The sequence below is a fragment of the Mobula hypostoma genome, chromosome 2, assembly GCF_963921235.1.
Source record: "Mobula hypostoma chromosome 2, sMobHyp1.1, whole genome shotgun sequence".
Classification (NCBI taxonomy): domain Eukaryota; kingdom Metazoa; phylum Chordata; class Chondrichthyes; order Myliobatiformes; family Myliobatidae; genus Mobula; species Mobula hypostoma.
In genome coordinates this window covers 73231242-73256736 of record NC_086098.1, presented here as the reverse complement: position 1 = coordinate 73256736, position 25495 = coordinate 73231242, and the positions used below count along the sequence as shown (strand labels likewise).

Genomic DNA, 25495 nt, shown 5'->3' with positions numbered 1-25495 from the left:
TCTTGAAATATTATTATTAATGCCTCCACAATCTCTACAGCTACCTCTTTCAGAACTTTTACATTGACATTACACATGCTGATCAGGTGAGCCTGTTACATTTGGTCAAAACGACACCCCATTTTTACCTCTCACTAGACCCCAAACCCATCATGAAATATCAGGACATGATCTTCTGGCATTCATTGATCTAATGATCTCGGGAATTTCCCTCCAGAGCCCTGTGTGTGTCTGTCCTCCAATCATACACCATCCATGCTCCTACCTCCTTTCCTAGGTCACAGGCATGACCTATTGCTATTATCAGCTTTAGTCCCCAAAACAAAGTTTTTCCACATTGACTGTTCTTCTCGCCTTTGCCCAATCTCCTCCTTAAATTCATGGCACTTCCGATGCATTCCATCAGGTCCCCAGGTTCTCCCCAGGAGAACTTCAGGTCTACAGACCCAACCTACTCAGTTCCATGATGAACATCCAATTCCTCCACACCAAGTGGTCTAAAGATCCTTCAATATTTTCTGAAACTGCATCCACCCAAATCCCTTCCACACCACTCTCGAAGACTCAACTGAACTCCTCCATTAACTTCATGCATGATCGCACCTATAGAGCAGGGAGCACAGAAAGTACAACACAGGAACATGTCCTTCAACCCACAGTGCAATGACAGCACCATTACAGGAAGGATGTGGAGACTTTGGAGAGGTGCAGAAGAGGTTCACTAGGATGCTGCCTAGATTAGAGGATATGAGCTACAAGGAGAGAATAAACAAATTTGGATTGTTTTGTCAGGAGTGCTGGAGGCTGATGGGATATTGGATAGAAGCTTATAAATTATGAGAGGCAACAAAAGATAGTCAGAACGTTTTTCCAGATTTGAAATTTCAAATGTTAGTGGGCATGTATTTATGTTGAGGGAGGAAAGTTTAAAGATGTGTGAGACAAAGCTTTTTGTTACTCAGAGAGTGTCAGTGCCTGAAATGAGCTGCCTTGTTGCTGGAGGCAGATGTGGTGGTGGCATTTAAGAAACTATTAAATAGACACATGAATAGGCAGGAAATGCAGTGATAGGGACTATGTACAGGCAGTAGAAATGTAGTTTAATTTGGCATCATGACTGATGCAATCATCGGCTGAACGGTCTGTCCCTGTGCTGTTCTCTGATGTAATAATCCTCTTCTGTGATATCACTAAATAGCTGGCACTCATTAAGCAATTATAACTAATGGCTCAGTAGGGGAAATTGCATTTTTGACTCAAGATGAGTCTGCTGATGGAGGAATTCTCAGACAATAATCTACGATCCAATCTGCTCTTTCAGTTGGATGATTTGAAAAAACAGCAGAATTCTCCAATGCTCTGTTTAACAATTATCTCTAAATGACATCATTAAGACAAATTATCTGGTCATTTTTCTCTTGGTTTTTTTGTGGGATGTTACTATATGAATTTTGGCAGTTATTTCAGAAGTATTTGATTGGCTATAAGGAGCGTTAGCACTTGCAGAAAGCCATTAATCAACAAGATCATTTCACACATAATAATATATACTGAACTCTGTATCAAATACATAGATTTGCTAGCAATTAATGCCCATGGTGTTTCTTGAAGATAGAGTCATTAAGGATCATTGTATTCACACAAGTTTAGCATATTCAAAATTAAACAAAGAAATGTACTTTGGCCAGATAGAAATTGATAACTATTATCAGTGCTTTATATAAGCTTCCAGGACTGGAACAGCAACATCCGTGTTCATCAAGTGAGCTGGAAGGCAAATGTGTAATTTGGTCCGAGAGGATTTGAGCTCAGGAGTGAATATGTTTTGATTACTGAGTAAAGTTTTGGTCCATCTAATATATCAGATATTTGCCATTTCAACAAAGGTCACCAGACTGGGTCCAAGCATAGTGGAAACATGATTCAATTAACCCAGTATAATCTTAGTAAATAGTGAAATAAACTCAAAGGATTATACAGTACTATAGCATGTATAAGGCCCTTCAGCCCACTCATCTATGCTGACCATGATGTCTGCCCAGCTCGCCTCAGCTGCCTGCATTTTGGCAATAACCCTCCAAACCACTCCAATCTGTGTTCGTAACCAAATATTTTTTAAATGTACCTGCCTCACCTTCTTTCTCTGGAAGGCTATTTTATACATATGCACAACCCTCTGCATGAAGAAGTTGTCCATCAGGTCCCATTTAAATCTTCTCCCTTTCACTTTCCACCTATGCTCTATTGTTCTTGATTCCCCAACACTGGAAAAAAGACTGTACATTCACCCTACGTGTGCCTCTCATAATTTTATACTCGTCTATAATGACATCCCTCAGATTCCTATGCTCCAAGGTATAAAGTCCAGGCCTGCTCAACCTCTCCCTGAAACTCAGGCCCATGTCCTGGCAACATCCTTGTATGAGACTCGTGGTGTTCCACAGGGATCAACACTGGGACCTCTGCTGTTTGTGATATAATTAACCTGGATGAAACATAAAAGGGTGGATAAGTAAAATTGCTGAGGATACGAAAATTGTTGATGTTATGAAGAGTATTGAAGGTTGCCAAAGGATATAGTGGAATATTGACCTGTTACAGATATGATTGGAGAAATAGTAGATGATCAAGCAAGTACGGCACTTTTGGTGGGGGGGGGGGAGTCATCAAATGTAAATTTAATAGCAGGATCCTTAAGTGTTAACATCCCTAGTTCTCTGCAAGTGGCCCTACATCAAAAGGGTGGTAAAGAAGGTGTATGGCCTGCTTGCCGTCATTAATCGAGACATCAGGTTCAGAAACTGGGAAATCATGTTGCAGCTTTATAAAACTCTGGTATGCTACATCCGGACTATTACATTCAGTTCTGTTCGCACCATTATAGGAAGGATGTGGATGTTATGGAGAAGGTGCAGAAGAGGCTTACCAGGATAGAATAGATGACTGGTTTATCTTGTACCCACAATCAAAATGTCTAAAATGATATGATATGCGTTTAAGCTAAAAGGGAGAAATTTCAAAAGGACATGTGTGGGCAAGCTTTTATTGATATACACAGAGTGTATTTGTAGTATGACCAGGCAAATTGAGTATGATGTTCTCTAAGGGCTTGTCTATTGGTGGGTCCTCGGGTGGCTGTAGACGTTGATCCAAGATCCACATATTCTGGTGCGGTGTGAGCAAGAGAAAGTGGTGGCTGTGTTTAGAACATAGAACAGTACAGCACAGTACAGGCCCTTCAGCCCACAATGTTATGCCGACCCTTAAACCCTGCCTCCCATATACAATTAGTGTTTGGGTCTTTTGGTTGTTCAGTGTCTTCTTTCGCAGATTGCTGTCATATAGCGCAGCTCCTTTCTGAACACATTTCCTCCTGATGTATCACGACCGCTGGACTAAATGTGTAAATGTAGGAGGGGACTATGTTGAAAAATAAATGTGCTAGGTTTTCTAAAATTGACTCTTTCTACCTTAGGCCACAAACTTATCAATCACCCCTTGTATAATGCAAAAGAAGCAGTTCCAACACCAGCCCCTGCAGGAGACAAATACTCAAGCCAGCCAACCAGAAAATTCCCCCTTTATTCCCACACTTCGCCTTCTGCCAGTCAGCCAATTTTCTATCCATGATAGTATCTTTGCTGTAATACCATGGGCTCTTACCTTGTAAAGTAGCACCTTGTCAAAGGCCTTCTGAAAATCCAAGAAAACAACATCCACTGACTCTCCCTTGTCTATGTTGCATGTTACTTCCTCAAAGAATTCCAACCATTTTGTCAGGCAAGATTTCCCCTTAAGGAAACCATGCTGACTTTGGTCTATTTTATCATGTGCTCCCAAGTACCCCAAAATAATAGACTCCAGCATCTTTCCACTCACTGAAGTGAAACGAACTGGCCAATAATTTCCTTTCTTCTGCCTCCCTCCATTCTTAAAGAGTGGAGTGACTTTTGCAATTTTCCAGTCCACAGGAATGATTCCAGAACCTAGTGATTCTTGAACTTTCATTATTATTGTCTCCACAATCTCTTCAGTTTTCTCTTTTAGAAGCCTGGGGTATAGTCCATCTGATCCAGGTGACCATCCAGCTCCCCAAACACCTTCTCCTTACTAATAGAAATGGCACTCATTTCTGCCCCCCGACACTCCCGCAGTTCTGGTATTCTGTTAGTGTCTTGCACAGTGAAGACTGATGTAAGATACTCCACCATTTCTTTGTTTCCTCCACTTTCGTCTCTTTTACTTATACATCTGAAAAAACATCTTGTATCCTCTTTTATCTTATTGGCTAACTTATTTTAATATTTTATTTTTTCTCTTTTTATGGCTTTTTAGTTGCTTTCTGTTTTTTTTTAAAGCTTTCCAATCTTCTACCTTCCCCCTAATTTTTGCCCAATCTCTTGCTTTTATGCTGTCTTTGAGTTCCCTTGTCAGGTAGGATTGCATCATCCTTCCTTTAGAATACTTCTTGATCTTTGGGAAGTATCTCTTCTGTGTCTTCCGAGTTCCCCAGAAACACCAGCTATTGCTGCTCTGCCATCATCACTACTAGTGTCCACTTCCAAGCATCTTTGGCCAGCTCTTCTCTCATGCCTTTGTAATTCTATTTATCCAGAATCAGAATCAGGTTTAATATCACTGGCATAAGTCATGAAATTTGTTAATTTTGCGGCAGCAGTACATTGCAATACATAATAAGAGAGGAGAAACTGTGAATTACAGTATGAATGTATATATTAAATAGTTAAATTAATTAAGCACAGTAGTGCAAAAAATAGAAATGAGAAAGTAGTGAGTTAGAGTTCATGGGTTCATTGTCCATTCAGAAATCTGATGACAGAGGGGAAGAAGCTGTTCCTGAATCGTTGAATGTGTGTCTTCAGACTTCTGTACCTCCTTCCTGACGGTAGCAATGAGAAGAGGTTATGTCCTGGGTGATGGGGGGCTTTACTAATTGACACCGCCTTTTTGAGGCACTGCTCCTTGAAGAAGTCCTGGACACTACGAAGGCCAGTGATGGAGCTGACTGATTTTTACAGCTCTGCAGCTTACTAAAATCCTGTGCAGGGGCCCTTAACAGCACCATACGAGGCAGTGAATGCAGTCACTTAGAACGTTCTCCATGGCAGCTGCAGACATTTGTGAGTGTTTTTGGTGACATACCAAATCTTCTCAAGCTCCTACTGAAATATAGCTGCTGACTTGCCTTCTTTATAGCTGCATCAATATGTTGGCCGCACTGTAATAATGATACTTCAAATTTTATCATCTCTTTCTCAATCATATCACTGTCTCCTAAGGGTTATTTTAACTTAAGCTTCCAAATCAAAACTGGTTCATTACATAACACCCAGTCTGGAATTGACATTTCCATACTGGGCTCGACCACAAACTGTTTGAAAAATCCATGTTGTAGGCATTCTAAAAATTCCTCTTTTAGGATCCAGGACCAACTAGACTCTCTGAATCTACCTGCATATTGAAATTGCCCATGATTATCGCAACATTGCCTTTTTTACATGCCTTTTCTATCTTCCATTGTAACTTCTAGCCTATATTCTGGCGACTATTGGGAGCTCTGTATACTGTACAACTGTCACAGCCACGGACACTGCTGCAGGGTCTATACACCAGGTTTGGCAATTATGCTCATGAGTATGCATGTTCCGGCTGATTACTGTTTCATTATTGTGGTATTTAACTCCCTTGTTTTTATTCCAGTTTTGTCAAGACTCGACCAAAAGCACAGCAACGTTTATATTCTCTGGTTACCCTTGTTCTTATCCATTTCGACTAATGCCGTAAAGGACTAGTATTCATTTAGTATTTCATCGTTGCTTCCAGCCACAATGTTGGCCTTTAACTTTATGTCTGAGAGTTTTAGTTAACAGCTCATTTATTGTTTTTCTTTTCCTTTAAATTCTGTAACAGTTCTCATTAAAGTCAGAGAACTGTTGACCCGCTTTAGTGTATCTGTCTCCACATTTGGGCCATATCTGAACATTTTTGACAGCAAGTCTCAACCTTGTAAATGGACCCAGCAAAGCGGGAACAGATGGCCTTGGCCTTGAGATTTATTTGCCAAGCAGGGGAGAAATTACAGGTGATCAGATCTGCGTTGGGAGAAGTGACTGAAGCAATATGACAGATAATCTCAGTTGACAAGCCCAGTCTCAGCCAGAGGAACAGATTCCCTTGCAACAACAGTTCAGCAGCTCACCACAGACAATCAGAACCAGGTGGCAGCGATCCCTGTTCTCAGAGCCGCAGTTCATGAGCTTACAGCAGACAGCCAGTGTCAGCCAACAGCCAGTAACATTCTCACAAATACTATTCAGCAGCCTTTAGCCACATCAGTCCCACTCCTAGCATTTCACAAATCTTCCTTCTCTGCTTCCCCAACAACCTCACCACAACTCCCATGCCTTGACCAGAAATGACTCCCATGTCCATACAAGAACCAAATATTCCTCCACCAGGAAAGATAATCTGGTGACTCCAATGACTGCAGGGGTTTCATTACCCAGTGTGAGCAGACTTTACAAACCCAGCTTGGTCAATTTGGAGATGATGTGCATAAACTGATACATCTTCTGGATGGACCTCTACTCAGCCTGTTCAATGCTTTATAGGAGCAAGATATCCCCACAGCCCAGTCACTTTGACATTTTGATGCTGAGTTAAAGAGTGTTTTTGACCTTCCAGTATGGGGTCAGGAGGCTGCCCACCGACTCCTGGAACTGTACCACAGTAGAGGGATGGTGAGGGATTATGCAGTTAAATTCCACAAGCTTGTGGTGGAGACGGAATGGAATGAGAGATCCCCATTCACTGTCTTCTAGCATGGACTGAACACAAATGTCTGACATGAGATCGCTGTCTATGATGAACATGACTGTCTGGATGCCGTGATTAATCTGGCTATTCAAATTGATGACCAGATAACTGAGTGGCTCAGGAAAAGAATGTCTTGAGCTTCTTACTCTTTAGATCACCATCTCTCTTCACGTGCTTTCTCATCATCAGTACCCAACCCATGGAGGAACCTATGCAAGTGGGGCACATGTGCCTATCTCAGGGGGAATGAGATCAGCGCTGAAAAGGTTCCTGCCTCTATTGTGGCAATCCAGGTGTTAAGTCCCAGGATATTTTTAATGGGAGGGGACAGGAGTCCAGATGGGTCCATTCTCCCTGCAGTTGGTTTCCCCCAATAATAATAAAATCCTCTCAACCTCCTTGTATTGAGGTCTTGGACTCATGAACTTCAGGCACTTATTGGCTCTTGGGCAGCCAGGAATTTCATGGACATCTCTTTGGCTCAAAGATGGGGAGTTATGACTCAGAAATTGAGAGAAAAGATTGATGTCAAGGCCCTGGATAGTTGACTTCTTGGCACTGGCCAGATGCACTTTCCATCAAACCCCGTCAACTTATGCTGGAAGGGAATCATAGGGTACAACTCTCCTTCTAGCTGGTTGATTTGCCTGAACTTCCACTGGTGCTTTGTCTACCATGGTTATTCCGACATAACCCATGGATTGATTGGTCCTTTAAAACACTCCAGGAGTGGAGACTGGTGTGCCTGTCTACCTGTCTGCTTCCAGTTCAAGATCCGGCCCATGAATGTACTCCTGTGCTAACTATTGATGTGGACATTTGGCATTCCAGCTGAATATGCTGATCTTCTTGAAGTCTTTGGTAAAAAGAAGGCCACCTCCCTGCCTCCATGTTGGCAATATGTCTGCACCATAGACCTCTTACCCAGTACTAGTCCTCCCTGGGGCTGGCTTTTTTTCTTCTCTCTTGTCCACAAATCATGTTCTTGGAAGAGTACATCAAGGAGGTAGTGGCCTTGGAGTTTATCTACCTGTCAACCTCACCAGCAGGGGTGAGCTTCTTTCTTGTGAGCCAAAAGAATAGTAAGCTCTGTCAGTGCATTGATTATCACCACCTAAGCAATATCACCATAAAGAAACAGTACCCTCTTCCCCTGCTTGCCTCTGTGTTTGAACATCTCCATGACGTCAGCTGGAGGGGGCAGAGCATCCCTTTTTGGTTTGGACAGATCACAAGAAGCTCTCCTAAATTCATGATTTTAAGAAACTGAACTCCTGTTAAGCCTCGAACATGAGGAAATCTGCAAACGCTGGAATTTCAAGCAACACACATAAAAGTTGCTGGTGAAGGCAGCAGGCCAGGCAGCATCTCTAGGAAGAGGTACAGTCGATGTTTTGGGCCGAGCCCCTTCGTCAGGACTAACTGAAAGAAGAGCTAGTAAGAGATTTGAAAGTGGGAGGGGGAGGGGGAGATAAGAAATGATAGGAGAAGACAGGAGGGGGAGGGATGGAGCCAAGAGCTGGACAGTTGATTGGCAAAAAGGATATGAGAGGGTTATGGGACAGGAGGCCTAGGGAGAAAGAAAAGGGGGGGGGGAAGCCCAGAGGATGAGCAAGGGGTATAGTGAGAGGGACAGAGGGAGAAAAAGGAGATAGAGGAAAAGAGTGTGTGTATATAAATAAATAACGGATGGGGTACGAGGGGTAGGTGGGGCATTAACGGAAGTTTGAGAACCAATGTTCATGCTATCAGGTTGGAGGCTACTCAGATTCCTCTACTCTTCTACTGTAAAGATGAAGCCACACTCAGGTTGGACGTATATTCCGTCTTTAACTTTCAGTTTGAGAGTTTGAGTTAACAGTCCTGTTGGCCTAGTGTTCACTGTTTTTCTTTTCCTTTAAATTCTACCACAGTTTTCATTAAAGTCTGTGAACTGTTGATCTCTCTCTCTCCCTCTCTCCCCTCTCTCCATCTTCCGATCCTATGTCACCACTTTCTAAGGAGTTGATTTAATTTTTTACTTATAGATCCATACCAGCCTCTCTGCTTACCTGTCTGTTCTTTCAATACAATTTGTGTCCTTGGATGTTTAGCTCCCAACTATGACCTTCTTTCAGCCTTGACTCAGAGATGCCCACATCATACTTGCCAATCTCTAACTGCGCTACAAGATCATCTACCTTATTCCATATACTGTTTGCATTCAAATATTCAGTCTTCAGTCCTGTATTCATCACCCATTTTGATTTTGGTCCCTTGTTACACTTTAACTCATCTCACTGACTGCAATTCTGCCCTATCATCTGCCCGTCTTTCCTCAGTCTCACTACACACTGCATCTAATTGTATACTAATTGCCCCATCCTCAGCCCTATTACTACAATTCCGAACACCCATCTTCCAAATTAGTTTAAATCCTCCTGAACAGCTCGAACAAAACTGCCAGCAAGCATATTGGTCTCCTTTGGATTCAGGTGCAACCCAACCTTTTTGTGCAGGTCATACCTTCCCCAGAGAGATCCCAATGATCCAACAGTACCGCTGTTTGAGTACTGTTGCGGGGGGAGGGGGAACAGCCTACCTGGGGGAAGCGACAATGGCCGTGCCTCTGGCACAGAGTTCGGCCCTGTGGCTCAGAAGGGTAGGGACAGGAAGAGGAAGGCAGTAGTGATAGGGGACTCTATAGTTAGGGGGTCAGACAGGCGATTCTGTGGATGCAGGAAAGAAACTCGGATGGTAGTTTGCCTCCCAGGTGCAGGGTCTGGGAAGTTTCAGATTGCATCCAAGATATCCTGTAGTGGGAGGGAGAACAGCCAGAGGTCCTGGTACATTTTGCTACCAATGATATAGGTACGAAAAGGGAAGAGGTCATGAAAAAGGACTACAGGGAGTTAGGAAGGAAGTTGAGAAGCAGGACTACAAAAGTAGCAATCTCAGGGTTACTGCCTGTGCCACATGGAATAGAATGAGTTGGAGGATAAATGTGTGGCTGAGGGATTGCAGCAGGGGGCAGGGATTCAGATTTCTGGATCACTGGGACCTCTTTTGGGCAGGTGTGACCTGTCCAAAAAGGACGGGTTGCACTTGAATCCCAGGGGGACAAATATCCTGGAGGTTTGCTAAGGCTACTGGGGAGAGCTTAAACTAGAATTGTTGGGGGGTGGGAACCAAACTGAAGAGATTGGGGAAGAGGCGGTTGGCTCACAAATAGAGAAAGCTTGGAGACAGTGTGTGAGGGAGGATAGGCAAGGTGATAGAGAAGGGACACGCTCAGATGCATGGTTTGAGATGTGTCTATTTTAATGCAAGGAGTATTGTGAACAAAGCGGATGAGCTAAGAGCGTGGATCAGTACTTGGAGCTATGATGTGGTGGCCATTACAGAGACTTGGATGGCTCAGGGACAGGAATGGTTACTTCAAGTGCCAGGTTTTAGATGTTTCAGGAAGGACAGGGAGGGAGGCAAAAGAGGTGGGGGCGTGGCACTGTTGTTCAGAGATAGTGTCAAAGCAGCAGAAAAGGAGGACGTCATGGAAGGATTGTCTACAGAGTCTCTGTGGGTGGAGGTTAGGAACAGGAAGGGGTCAATAACTTTACTGGGTGTTTTTCTATAGGCCGCCCAATAGTAACAGGGATATCGAGGAGCAGATAGGGAAACAGATCCTGGAAAGGTGTGTAATAACAGAGTTGTCGTGATGGGAGATTTTAATTTCCCAAATATCGATTGGTATCTCCCTAGAGCAAGGGGTTTAGATGGGGTGGAGTTTGTTAGGTATGTTCGGGAAGGTTTCTTAACACAGTATGTAGATAAGCCTACAAGAGGAGAGACTGTACTTGATTTGGTATTGGGAAATGAACCTGGTCAGGTGTCAGATCTCACAGTGGGAGAGCATTTTGGAGATAGTGATCATAATTCTATCTCCTTTACAATAGCATTGGAGAGAGATAGGAACAGACAAGTTAGAAAAGCATTTAATTGGAGTAAGGGGAATTATGAGGTTATCAGGCAGGAAATTGGAAGCAAATTAGAAACAGATGTTCTCAGGGAAAGGTACGGAAGAAATGTGGCAAATATTCAGGGGATATTTGTGTGGAGTTCTGCATAGGTACGTTCCAATGAGACAGAGAAGTTATGATAGGATACAGGAACCGTGGTGTACAAAGGCTGTAATAAATTTAGTCAAGAAGAAAAGCAGAGCTCAAAAAAAGTTCAGAGAGCTAGGTAATGTTAGAGATCTAGACGATTATAAGGCTCACAGGGAGGAGCTTAAGAAGGAAATTAGGAGAGCCAGAAGGGGCCATGAGAAGGTCTGGCGGGCAGGATTAAAGAAAACCCCAAGGCATTCTACAAGTATGTGAAGGACAAGAGGATAAGACGTGAAAGAATGGGACCTATCAAGTGTGACAGTGGGAAAGTGTGTATGGAACCAGAGGAAATATCAGGGGTACTTAATGAATACTTTATTTCAGTATTCACTATGGAAAAGGTTCTTGGTGATTGTAGTGATGACTCGCAGCAGACTGAAAAGCTTGAGCATGTAGATATTAAGAAAGAAGATGTGCTGGAGCTTTTGGAAAGCATCAAGTTGGATAAGTTGCCGGGTCCGGATGAGATGTACCCCAGGCTACTGTGGGAGATGAGGGAGGAGATTGCTGAGCCTCTGGCGATGATCTTTGAATCATCAATAGGTACAGGAGAGGTTCTGGAGGATTGGAGGGTTGCAGATGTTGTTCCTTTATTCAAGAAAGGGAGTAGAGATAGCCCAGGAAATTATAGACCAGAGAGTCTTACTTCAGTGGTTGGTAAGTTGAAAGAGAAGATCCCGAGAGGCAGGATTAATGAAAATCTGGAGAGGTATAATATGATTAGGAATAGTCAGCATGGCTTTGTCAAGAGCAGGTCATGCCTTATGAGCCTGAATGAATTTTTTGAGGATGTGACTAAACACATTGATGAAGGAAGAGCAGTAGATGTAGTGTATATGGATTTCAGCAAGGCATCTGATAAGGTACCCCATGCAAGGCTTATTGAGAAAGTAAGAAGTAAGGAGGCATGGGATCCAAAGGGGACATTGCTTTGTAGATCCAGAAATGGCTTGCCCACAGAAGGCAAAGAATGGTTGTATATGGGTCATATTCTGCATGGAGGTCGGTCACCAGTGGAGTGCCTCAGGGATCTGTTCTGGGACCCTTATTTCTCGTGATTTTTATAAATGACTTGGATGGGGAATTGAAGGGGTGGGTTCGTAAGTTTGCTGATGACACAAAGGTTGGAGGTGTTGTGGATAGTGTGGAGGGCTGTCAGAGGTTACAGCGGGACATTGACTGGATGCAAAACTGGGCTGAGAAGTGGCAAATGGAGTTCAACCCAAATAAGTGTGAAGTGATTCATTTTGGTAGGTCAAATATGATAGCAGAATATAGTATTAATGGTAAGATTCTTGGCAGTGTGGAGGATCAGAGGGATCTTGTGGTCTGAGTCCATAGGACGCTCAAAGCAGCTGCGCAGGTTGACGCTGTGGTTAAGAAGGCATATGGTGTATTGGCCTTCATTAATCATGGAATTGAATTTAGGAGCTGAGAGGTAATGTTGCAGCTACATAGGACCCGGGTCAGACTCCACTTGGAGTACTGTGCTCAGTTCTGGTTGCCTCACTACAGGAAGGATGTGGAAACCATAGAAAGGGTGCAGAGGAGATTTACAAGAATGTTGCCTGGATTGGGGAGCATGCCTTATGAAAACAGGTTGAGTGAATTCGGCCTTTTCCCCTTGGAGCGACGGAGGATGAGAGGTGATCTGATAGAGGTGTATAAGATGTTGAGAGGCATTGATCGTGTGGATAGTCAGAGGTATTTTCCCAGGGCTGAAATGGTTGCCACAAGAGGACACAGGTTTTAAGTGCTGGGGAGTAGGTGCAGAGGTGATGTCAGGGGTAAGTTTTTTACTCAGAGAGTGGTGAGTGCATGGAATGGGCTGCTGGCAACGGTGGTGGAGGTGGATACGATAGGGTCTTTTAAGAGACTTTGGGATAGGTACATGGAGCTTCGAAAAGTAGAAGGCTATGGGGAAGTCTGGTGATTTCTAAGATAGGGACATGTTCGGCACAACTTTGTGGGCTGAAGAGCCTCTATTGTGCTGTAGGTTTTCTATGTTTTCTATGTTAAGTCTGAAACTCTGCCTCTAGCACCAATTTTTCAGCCACATTTTCATCTGCCATATTATCCTATTCTTAACTTCATGGCACGTGACATAGGCAGTAATCCAGAGATTACTACTCTGGAGGTCGTGCTTTTCAGCTTTCTGCCTGCCTCCTTATATTTTCTCTTCAGGACCTTCTTCCTTTTCTTATCTTTGTTGTTGGAACCAATATGTACCATGACTTGTGGCTGTTCACCCTTCACCTTCAGAGTTTCACTGTATATCTCTATGTTTTGATATACTCTCGGTCAGTATACAGTATGTTCTTTGTCTTCTGCTGCTGTAGACCATCCACTTCAAGGTTTGATATGTTTTGAGTTCACAAGGGTTCTACATCTTCCGATCCTATGTCACCACTTTCTAAAGATCTGATTTAAATTTTTAACAGCAGAGCCATTCCTCCTCCTCTGTTTACTGGCCTGACCTTTCAGTACATTATGTATCCTTGGATATTAAGGCCCCAACTACAACTGTCTTTCAGTCATGATTCTGTGATGCCCAAAACGTCATACCTGCCAATCTCTAACTGCACCTCAAGATCATCTACCTTATTTCATATACTGCATACATTCAGATATAACACCTTCCATCCTGTATTTGTCACACTTTTTCAATTTTGATTCAGCACCTTCTCTGAACCCCTAAATCCTTCCTATACTCTGCACACTACCCACATGGCCTGACAATATTAAGGTTACATTATGATTTGCCATAATGAATTCAGACTGTTATGGACTTGCACCCCTACGTGAGAGGATGTTTCCTATGATGGAGAGGTGAGAAGACTGCAACTAGCGGGGCACTGTCTACGCCACCCCGTGCTACCTGCCAGCCTAGTCATCATATGGGAGCCCAAGCATGGGAGGATGAACCCTGGGCGCCCTCCCAAGACTATGGTCAACACGCTCCTAGAAGACAGCGGCGCGGCTAATGTAGATGAACTGAACACACTGATGAGGGAGAGGGAGAAGTGTTGAGTCCGTCATTGTGCCCGACACCGGCCCCCTAGGCCTGAGTCGACGTCATAGTAGTAGTAGTAGTAGTACCCCTACATATTTCTGTGCATCAATGCTCTTCTGCATCCTTGCTCAAACATTTGACCTCCCAAAGCGTAATATCTCTCACTGTCTGGAGTAAATACCATCTGCTATTTCTTTGCACTAATCTCCAACTGATCAAAATCCTGCTCCATCATTTAACAGCCTCCCTCACAAGATACCTAATTATTAAGATTTAAATCCCTGTTGCTGAGATGGTCTTTGGATCAATGTTCAAGGCCTCTGGAAGGCCATAATGTTACCCAACCCATTAGTTATTCCAAGAGAATGGGACTAAGACGTTAGCCCATGGGCTAGTTTAGAATGGAAATTCTGTTAAGTTTTTTAAGCAGATTTTTCAAGTTTGCATAATCAATAAAGTGAAATGCATTGTGGTTGGAAATGTGCCAACTAGTAAATATTCTGTTCTTGTGAAACTCTCGCTTCCCCACCATAAAGAAAGTAATGAATGTGTTGCCCTGGATAAGCCAGGATTCTGTCATTTGCTTGATACTTTCATGTGCAGCTGAGTGACTGATCTGGCTTATGTCACTTTCCTGCCTAGCAAGAAAAATATAATGCAGTAAATCTTTCATGCAGTGGAGTGGCCAAAGTGCATAGTTCCTTCACAGACTGCCACAACAAGCAGAAGTAGTGAAGGCAATTCTCTTACTGCCTGTAAGTTAAAGCCCTAAGAGAAAGGACAGGGAAACAGATGTAATTCTCTCTGACTGTCCCAGTCTGACCTAAAAATAGAGATATTCAGCACTGAAACAGGCTCATCAGCTCACCCAGCTTTACAAGGATGCCGCCAGGACACGAGGGCGTGGTTTGAAGGGTACAGCTGAGAGCGCTAGTTCTTTATTTATTGGAGCATAGGGGACTGAGGAGGAATTTTACAGAGGTGGGTGAAATCATGGATGTTATAGATAGGGTGAATGTACAGTGTTTTTCCCAGGGAAGGGGAATTTAAAACTAGAGGGCATAGTTTTATATATATACAGAGAATGGTGAATATGTAGAATGAGTTGCCAGAGGAAGTGGCTAAGGCAGGGATGTTAACATTTAAAATACATTTGGGCAATAACAGGGATTGGAAGTGTTTGGATAAATCTGTAAAACGTGAGCAAATGGACTAGCTTGGATGCCTCCTTGGTTGGCATAGACCAGATGGGCCAAAGGACCTGTTTCCTTGCTCTATGACTCAACGTTGAAATTATGATTGAAAACAGTAATGTTCAGATAAATAGGTGTGCGTTTCAGATTAATTTCTATTATTGCACTGGCTCGCACAAAGTGAGCTTTGAGCGTTTATGCTTCTTATAAATCAGGACTCATTATCAATGGCATATTTATGTAAAATCAATGTCTCCTGGATTCCCTTTGTGAATTATAGATTAATTTAAGAGCATTGAGTTATTAGCTGCTGCTTGATTCAGCCTTGGGATGTTAGGTAATTTGGATATAAAGTACATGGCTTGTGATTGGACACTATTTAAGATGATGCTCTGTAGAATTCAGGGTTTGACTCATCAGTGATGATATCACAGCCTTGATTCTTTCAAGAATCACTTGATTCTGGCTTGGTCCCCGGAGGACTGGAAAATTGCAAATGTCACTCCACTCTTTAAGAAGGGAGGAAGGCAAAAGAAAATAAATTACAGGCCAGTTAGCCTAACGTCAGTGATCGGGAAAGTGTTGGAGTCTATTATTAAGAATGATGTTTCAAGGTACTTGGAGATTAATGATAAAATAAGTCAAAGTCAGCATGGTTTCTGTCAAGGGAAATCTTGCCGAGCAAATCTGTTACAGTTCTTTGTGGAAGTAAAACACAGGGTGGACAAAGGAGAGGTAGTGGATGTCATTTTCAGAAGGTGTTTGATAAGGTGTCCCTCTTGAGGCTGCTTAACAAGATAAAATCCTATGGCATTACAGGGAAGATACTGGCATGGATAACAGAATGGCTGACAGCCAGGAGGCAGCGAGTGGGAATAAAAAGAGCCTTTTCTAGTTGGCTGCTAGTGACTAGTGGTGTTCCTCAGGGGTCAGTATTAGGACCGCTTCTTTTCACATTGTTTGTCAATGATTTAGATAATAGAATTGATGGCTTTGTGGCAAAGTTCGTGGATGATACGAAGGTGAGTGGAGGGGTAGGTAGTGCTGAGGTAACAATGCATTTGCAGCAGGACTTGGACCAGTTGTAAGAATAGGCAAAAAAGTGGCAGATGGAATACAGTGTTGGGAAATATATGATAATGCATTTTGGTAAAAGGAACAATAGTGCGGACTATTATCTAAATTTCAGAGGTGCAGAGGGACTTGGGAGTCCTCATCCAAGACTCCCAGAATGTTAATTTACAGGTTGAGTCTGTGGCAAAGAAGGCCAATGCACTGCTGGCATTTATTTCAAGGGGATTAGAATATAAAAATGAGGAGACAATGCTGAGCTTTTTAAAGACGCTAGTCAGGCTGCACTTAAAGTATTGTCAAAAGTTTTGAGCCCCATATCTCAGATTGGATGTGTTGTCATTGGAGAAAGTCCAGAGGTTCACGAAGATAATTCTGGGAATGAAGGGGTTAACACGTGAGTAGCATTTGGCAGCTTTAGGCCTGTCCTCAGTGGAATTCAGAGGAATACAGGGGGATCTCATTGAAAGCTACCAAATGTTGAAAGGACTAGATAGGGTGGATGTTGAGAGGATGTTTTCTATGATGGAGAGTCAAAATTGAGGGGTGACTCTTTTGAACAGAGGTGAGGAGGAATTTTTTTAGCCAGGGAGTAGTAAATCTGTGGAATGTTCTGCCAGTCTGTGGAGGCCAGTCCGGGCATACACTTAAAGCAGAAGTTGATCGTTTTCTAATCAGTCAGGGCATCAAAGGATGTGGTGGCATCCGTGGAAAAGATCGGTCAACGTTTCGGGCCGGAACCCTTCGTCAGGACTGTAGAGGGAAGGGGCAGACGCCCTATGATAGAGGCCTCTGCCCCTTCCCTCTACAGTCCTGACGAAGGGTTCTGGCCTGAAATGCCGACCGATCTTTTCCACGGAAGCTGTCAGACCTGCTGAGTTCCTCCAGCGTGTTGTGAGTGTCGCTTTGATCCCTGCATCTGCAGATTATTTTGCGTAAAGGATGTGCTGAGAAGGCAGGTGTATAGGGTTGAGAAGGATCTGGGATCAGCCATGATGGAGTGGCGGAGCAGATTAGATGGGCTGAATGGCCTAATTCTGCTCCTATGTCTTCTGGTCTTATTGTTTGCATTGCATATTCATTATGAAAATATTATCCTTTTACCCCAATATTAACATTAATAAATAACATTTGCAGTACTACAAACCTTTCATACCAAAAGGGTCATGCAATATTTTTGTAGTATGTGTCCTCCAATCCATCTTCATGACCCAATGAAAATACTTTGTTCCTTCCTCCCCACTTTTTTCAGTAAAAGTTAGCATTAAATTTATCTATACCGTTTGCCACATTTATTCCAAGTGACAAGTTCTATGAGTTTCCCTGAGTGAAGTTTCTTCTGAGTATCTTGACTGATATATCATTAGTAGTTTGATATTTTTGAGCTTTATTCGTGATGCTTCTTTAATTTTTTGTGTAACCTTAAACAATTGTAATAAGATTTTTCTAAAACCCTCATCACCAAATACATACCAGGATACATAGGTAAGGGTACAGAAAATTAAAGGTGGTCTTTCTGAACCATTGAAGATCAAGGATTTGATATCGAAGATAAGAAAGAAACTGTTTCCTCAGATGGGATAGTTCAGAGGATTGGAATTTGGGAATATGAACTTAAAGTTAGAGCTTGAATAGTCAGAGGAGATGACAAAAATTTCTTGCCTCAAATTTGGAACTCACTTGCTGAAACACCAATAAGGAAGGCCAACAGAGATTAATTCCTCTACGTTCTGTGAAGGTGTGATAAGCAAGAAAAAAACAAATGTGTTTCAATGGAATTTAGATTCAGGTGAGCTACAGTCAAATTAGGGCAGAACTTGGCTGCCCTAAGTATAAGGCTTGAGCATTGCAATAATCTACTCCTGCTACGCTGTATTCATAAGAGCTAAAATTTGGCTGTTCTTTTTTCTGTGACTTCAGCAGTGACAAGAGCATACTTCAGAGCAAACTGGCACATGTTATCACGGCTGACCACAGATTAGATAGTTCTAGAATCAATTACAGAATAATTTGAACATGCAAAAATGGCCAAGAAATAGCACTAGCTGCTGATTAAAGGCAATCAGTTCTGGTCACTTCATTACAAGTACGATGAGGAGGTTTGGAGAGGGTACAAAAGAGGTTCACCAGGGTGCTGCCTGGATTGTAGAGTATATGCTGTAAGGAGAGGTTGGACAAACCTGGTTGTTTTCTCTGGAGACACAGAGGCTGAGGGGAGACCTGATAGAAGGTTATAAGATTGAAAGACATAGAGTAGTCAGCAGGCAGAAATGATTAGGTGCCATTAGCTTAATTACTACAGCATAACATTCTTGGCCAAAGGACCTGCTTTTCCACTGTACTATTATATGCTCTATGCCTGACTTTTGAATCAGAAACAGGTTTAATATCACTGGCATATGTCGTGAAATTTGTTAACTTTACGGCAACAGTGCAATGACAGATAAGTATAGAGGAAAAACATTGAATTACAGTAAGTGTATATATCTATTAAATTGTTAAGTTAGAATAAATAGTGCGGGAAAAAAACAGAAATACAAAAGTAGTGAGGTAGTGTTCATGGGTTCAATGTCTATTTAGACATTGGATGGCAGAGGGGAAAAAGCTGTTCCTGAATTGCTGAGTGTGTGTCTGTACATCCTTCCTGACAGTTACAATGAGAAGGAGGCATGTCCTGGGTGGTCGGGATCCTCAGTGATGGGCACCACCTTCCTAAGGCATGGCTCCTTGAAAATGTCTTGCATACTATGGAGGCTAGGACCCATGATGGAGCTGACTAACATTACAAGTTTCTGCAACATACTTTGACTTTATTTTCCCCCCATGTTTAGAGATGTATTTCTACAGAAGATTCCTGAGTTAGCCCTGGAGGAAGGCACGAGGAATTATTTCTAGTGACACATATTGGTGTAGCTTTCACATTGACCAGGGAATGACAGGGCTCTGGGGAGTGTTGTAGGACAGAGAGAGCCTGAAGAACAAGCACATGATTCCCTGACAGTGGAGTGATAGGCAGACAGGGCAGTGAAGGAGGCTTTGACATGTTGGCCTTCATCATTCAGATCACTGAATATAGAAGCTGGAAGGTCACAGTGCAGGATGCTGGTGAGGCTACACTTGGATTATCGTGCTCAGTTTCGAACGTCCTGCTATAAGTAAGTCATTACTAAACTGAGAAGAGTGGTGACCTAATAGAGCTGTATAAAATCATGAGGGACATAGACAGGGTGAAGGCTCAAGATCTTTTACCTGGGGTTGGAGAATGAGGAACTGGAGGCTAAATGTTTAAGTTGAGAAGGGAGAGATTTAATAAAAAAAACTGAGGTACAACTTCTTTTCCCAGAGGGAGGTCAGTATATGGAAAGGGCTGCCAAAGGAAGTGCTGGACATAGGTACAAAACATCATTTAGAAGACACATGGACTGGTACATGGTAGGGAAGGTCTAGAGGGAAATGAGCCAAACACAGGCAAATGGGTTTTACTTAGATGAGAATTTTTCTCGGCATGGGACAATTGGGCTGAAGTGCCCGCTTCCATGCTGTGTGTTGAATGATGTATCACACTGTAAGATCACCTTGATTTCAATTTTCAAATGGGACATCCATAGATTTCTTTTGGGCTTCTTTTAAGTCCGTGGATGTTGTAGCCTTTCTACAAAATGCTAACTCTTCAGTATGAGATTATTTTTCAAAGGGTCTTTCTTTGATTGTTTAGGGGAATACAGGTGATACCAGTATAGTTTACTTTCTGGAATAAATTCACTCTGAAAAATGAATAAAAAGAACTTGGACCCTGCAAGAAAGGTGAGAAAGTTGGTTTCCCTCTTAAACTGCAACCTCCTGATGAAGAGCAGGTAGATGTGATCTTTTCTCTTAGTGGATGCCACTTCTCCTGGTTGTAAATAAATACTTCTTCTGATATGGATTTCAAAAGAAGCCTTGCTTACTTTGGTTCATACAGGAAGCTTGCACAATAGCTGATACAACAAAGAGAAATTTTGATGAGCATAAGGAAGCACTTCAAGCCATGAGGCAATGTTACAGCTCTATAAGACCTTGGAGTACTGTGTTCCGTTCTGGTCATCTCACTACAGGAAGCATGTGGATACTATAGAAAGAGTGCAGGGGAGATTTACAAGGATGTTGCTTGGATTGGAGAGCATGCCTTACGAGAATAGGTTGAGCGTACTTGTACTTCCCCTTTTCTTTTGGATCGACAGAGGATGAGAGGTGATCTGTTAGAGGTGTCTAAGATCTTGTGGATAGCCAGAGGCTTTTTCCCAGGGCTGAAATGGCTAACACGAGGGGCATAGTTTTAAGGTGCTTGGAAGTAGGTACAGAGGGGATGTCAGGGGTAAGCTTTTCACACAGAGAGTGGTGGGTGTGTGGAATGCACTGCCAGTGAAGGTGGTGGAGGCAGATACAATAGGGTCTTTTAAGACAGTCTTAGATAGATACATGGAGCTTAGAAAACTAGAGGGCTATGTGGTAGGATAATTCTAGGTAGCTTCCAGAGTAGGCTATATAGTCAGCACAACATTGTGGGCCGAAGTGCCTGTAATGTGCTGTAGATTTCTATGTTCTATGTGTTGTACTTTTTTAGTTAAATCTAAGCTCCTGTGTTCAACGTTCTATGAAGAAAGGATTGGGAAAACACAAAGTCAGATGAAAAGGGATGCATGGAAATCTTCTCGTGAGTCTAAACATCAGAATTGGACAAAAGGCTTGCTTCTGAACATACCTTGCTAGTTACCAAAGTAAATAATATGGGAACAATGTCAGGGAGGTGGGGATGGGGTTGTGGGGTGGTACAGAGGAAGAAAGGCACCCCACCTGAATTGCACCTTCTTCGCCAGTCAATCACAGAGTGGCAGTGACAGCAGTCATGTAGAAGTCCCCGACCTAGGTCATCACGTCCTCCAAGCTGAAAGAGGACGTGGGGTGGAGAGTGACCTGCGGTGAGAGAAAAAATTGGGAGGGGAGGAGCAGAAAATAAAAAAAGCTATTTCAATATACAGCAAGCACCAAGACAAACACCAATGCAAAAAAAACAAACACAGCTCAGAGCAACAACTTCACAGGTTAATACTGTATTAAAACAAAATCTCTCTCAAACTCTGGTTAGGTCACGTCTGGGATGTTGCATTCATTTTTAGTTGCCCTACTATATAACGGATGTGAGGACCTTGGAAAGGGTGCAGTAGAGACTCACTAAGAAGTTGCCTGGGTTAGAGGGCATGCACTATGAAGAGAGGCTGCACAAACTTAGATTGTCTTCCCTGGAGCTGAGGGGAGACCACACATAGGTTTATAAAATTATGAGAGGCAAAGTCAGCAGATATCATTCTCTCTAGTGTCAATGTGGCTAATACTAGAGGACATGCATGAGTGAGAGGGGGAAAGTTCAAAGAAGATGTGTGGGGCAATATCATTTTTGCTTTACACAGGGAGTGTTCGGTGTCTTGAATGTGCAGCCAGGAGTGTTGGTGAGGTCAGAGAATATAGAGGAATTTAAGACAAGGACATAGATGTGCAGAAAATGGAGAGATATGGACCATATGCAGACATAAAAGATCAGCTGTTATAAGCTTGAACAGTAGGGCAGTGCCTTTTCCAAGACTGTGCTGCTCTATCTGTTTACCAGGCAGAGAGATGTGATTACACAGGACCCAGAAACCGCACTAAATATTCTCAAAACCAACATCAAGCAATTTGAGTCAAAGCCGCAGTGCACATGGGATTTTATCCAGAAGGGGCACACTTTCCCAAAGCTGACTTTATTTCACTTGCCCTAGTATTTTTACTGCAATGACTCACAAAATCTTGATAACTGATTGCTGCAATTTATCTTTTTTAAACAGTATCATGACAGTGATGGAACAATTTTAGAACAGTTTTGTTGTACTGTACTTGTATTGAAAAGGTTATCTTGAATTATGGTTGGAAGTGGGCCTTCGAAGATCTACCGCAATATTTTTGTACCAAACAAGCTCCATACCATACTCGCATAAAGATGCTCACATTAAAAATATAATGCATGTCACAACTTCATAAAGGTATAATTCTCTCTTACAAAGGGTATGTTATATTTCATTGCTTTTAACCACACATACAAAATTCCACACCACTTACTAATGCAAATGCGATGCTATTATCTAGAATGTACATGTTGAATCTTCGGGGGTTATCAGCAGGCAATTGAAGCAAGTCCTGCAAAGTTAGTTTAAGCATTGTCTCAATGTTTCACAGAACAGATATAAATACTGACTTGGGTTGCTTGTTTGGAGAGATGGTTATATGAAGAAGTTTATACAAAGTGAGAGATTTGAGGCTTTTGAAGCAGAGTTTTGTGGTGGGATTTTTGGAGATCTGCTCAAAATGTGGGAATCTCTAAATGAAGAGCGTAAAGTTTGCAAAGCATTATGTATGTGAGTATCGAGACAACAGGGTCAAGGTGATACCAAGATGTATCCATGTAGAACATAATAAAAAATTGGACTGGTGAAGAAGTGATAGACACAACTCATTAGTGGGTAGCTGGGGTAGACATCAGCGCAAAGGATGGAACAGAAACCGGCTCTCTGGCCCACAATGTCCATGTTCAACATGGACATTATGGGGCAAAGAGCCTATATCTCTCCATTTCCACTACCACTTATATGTCTAAATGATAAAATGAGGCACATGATAAAACAGGCCAACATCGGTATGGTTTCCTGTAGGGGAAATCTTGCCCAAAAATTCTGTGGGAATTTTTGAGGAAATAACAGGCAAAAAAGGAAAGTCAGTGGATGTTGTTTACTTGGATTTTCAGAAGGTGCCACACATGAGGGTGCTTAATAAGAGCCCATGCTATTACAGGAAAGATGCTAGCATGGATAGAATATTAACTGTCTGGCAGGAGACAGAGTGGGAATAAAAGGCTTCTTTTCCGATTAGCTGCTGGCAACAGCTGATATTCTACAGGGTTTCAGTGTTGGGTCTACTTCTTTTCACGTTATATGTCAATGATTTGGATGATGGATTTGATAGAACTTTGGCCAGGTTTGCATATGAAACAAAGATAAGTGGAGGGGCAGGTAGTGTCAAGGAAGCAGGGTCTTAAAAGAAAGACTGAGACAGATTAGGAGAATGGGCAAAGAAGTGTCAGATGCAATATAGTGTAGAGAAGTGTATGGTCATGCAGCTTAGTAGAAGGAACAAAGGCATAGGCTATTTTCAGAACTTTTTGGTGGGCTGCAATCATACTGATCTCATAGGCACTCAGCAGGGACCAACAAAAAGAAGCAAAGTGGAAATAGAGTGGCCATTGGTGGAATGGAAAATGGTCAGGCTTTAGCTCAACCGGCTTAGGCAGAACAGATGCAGGCTAGAATTTAAGCTTGAAAAATTCAAAGAATAACAGATGTAGGCTGGATGGCAGTTAAGGAGGTGGAATGCTCCTCCTCTAAGATGTGGAATTTCTGGGTATCAAACGAATTCCCTGATGACTGCATCTGTAGGAAGTACACCCAACTTCAGCTCCTGACTGATAAAGTCAAGGAATTGGGGTTGGAGCTGGATGTACTCAGGATCATTTGGGAGGCCAGAAACCTCAGAAGATGAGACTTTTACTGAGGTGTTCACAACCAGAGTACAGACTTCAGACAGTAGGTGGACAACCACTGGGAAAAGTAAGGGGATTAAGCAGTCAGTGCGGGTTCCTATGTGGCCAATCCCCTCAGCAACAAGGATACCACTTTTTATACTGCTGGAGTGGGAATAACCTATTACAGAAGTAGTACTGTGACCAGCCCTGGGGTTCAACAGGGAATGGTAAGGTCAAGCAGAGTGATAGTGATGGGAGACTCAATAGTTAGGGGGCAGACAGGAAAAGCTGTGGCCATGAAACAGACACCAGGATGGTGTATTGCCTCCCAGGTGCCAGGGTCAAGGGTCTCTCAGAGCAGCCATAGAAATTCTCAAGAGGGAGAGTGAGCAGCCAGAGGTCGTGGTGTATATTGGCACCAGTAACATAGGTAGAAAGGGGGAAAATGTCTCTCTCTTAGCAGAGTGGCAAAGCAGATTCAATGGGTAAAATGGCAGTATTCTGCTCTAATACCTTATTGTCTTGTAATGCTAAAGCTTTGTAAGGCATTGGTCAGATCACACTTGGACTATTGAGAGTGGTTTTGGGCCCCTTATCTAAGAAAAGATACACTGGAATTGCAAAGGGTCCAGAGGAGTTTCACAAGAATGATTCTGGAATGAAAGGGTTAGCATATGAGAAGTGTTTGATGGCTCTGGACCTGTTCTTCCTGGAGTATGGAAGAAAGAGGGTGGATCTCATTGAACGCTATCAAATATTGAAAGGCCTAGATAAAGTGGATTGTACAGAATTTTTCCTATAGTGGGGATGTCTAGAACCAGAGGGCACATCCTCAGAAAACAGGACAACCCTTTAGAGCAGAGAAGAGGGGGAATTTCTTTACCTTGAGGGTGATTAATCTGTGGTATTCATTGCTACATACTATTGGGAGGTCAGACCATTTGATATCACTGAACAGTTCCCACAACCTATCGACTCCCTTTAAAAGACTTTTCATCTCATGTTCTCACTATTTATTGCTTTTTATTTATTATTGTTATTTCTTTTTGTATTTGCACAGTTTGTTGTCTTTTGCACATTGGTTGTCCATCCTGTTCATGCAGTCTTACATTGATTCTATTATGATTTTTGGATTATTGAGTATGCCTGCAAGAAAATGAATCTCGGGTTTGTATATGGTGACATATGTGTACTTAGATAATAAATTTTCTCTGAACTTTGATGTTTAAAGCAGAGATTGATAAGTTCTTGATTAGCAAGTGTGTCAAAGGTTACGGGGAGAATGCAGCAGAATGTTGAGAGAGATAAAATACATCAGCCATGATGGAATGGCAGAGGAGACTTGATGGACCGAATAGCCTAATACCACTACTATGATTATGGTTTAAATAAGAACATCTTAAAAGCATCTATCATGTTTGCTCCACCACTAATCTCAGCATCCCATTCAAGGCACCCATAATTCTGTGTAAATAAAAACTTCCCCTATTTTAAACTTTCCCACCGACACCATAAAGATACTGTATGTCCTCTAGTATTTGATAATGTATGCAAAGATTCTGTCTGTCTACTTAATCTATGCCACTCATAATCTCATAAATGTTTATCACATCTCCTCTCAGATGTTGCTGCTCCAGAGAGAGCAACC

The 25495-nt window shown here is 42.5% G+C and overlaps 1 protein-coding gene across 6 annotated transcripts in view; it reads right to left on the bottom strand.

Moving 5' to 3' along the window:
- dlgap2a (discs, large (Drosophila) homolog-associated protein 2a) overlaps positions 1-25495 on the bottom strand; it is a 656057-nt gene that overhangs the window by 476949 nt on the left and 153613 nt on the right. For 5 of the 6 annotated variants that reach the window (XR_010016698.1, XM_063038682.1, XM_063038695.1 and 2 more), the window contains one exon: positions 21093-21212. The exons of the other annotated variant lie outside the window; for it this stretch is intronic. Coding sequence is in view for 2 of the 5 variants with exons in the window: in XM_063038682.1 (XP_062894752.1) it covers positions 21093-21212 (120 nt within the window). In the remaining 3 variants the exon portion in view is untranslated. The remainder of the gene's footprint in view (positions 1-21092; positions 21213-25495) is intronic. 6 annotated transcript variants of the gene reach the window in all.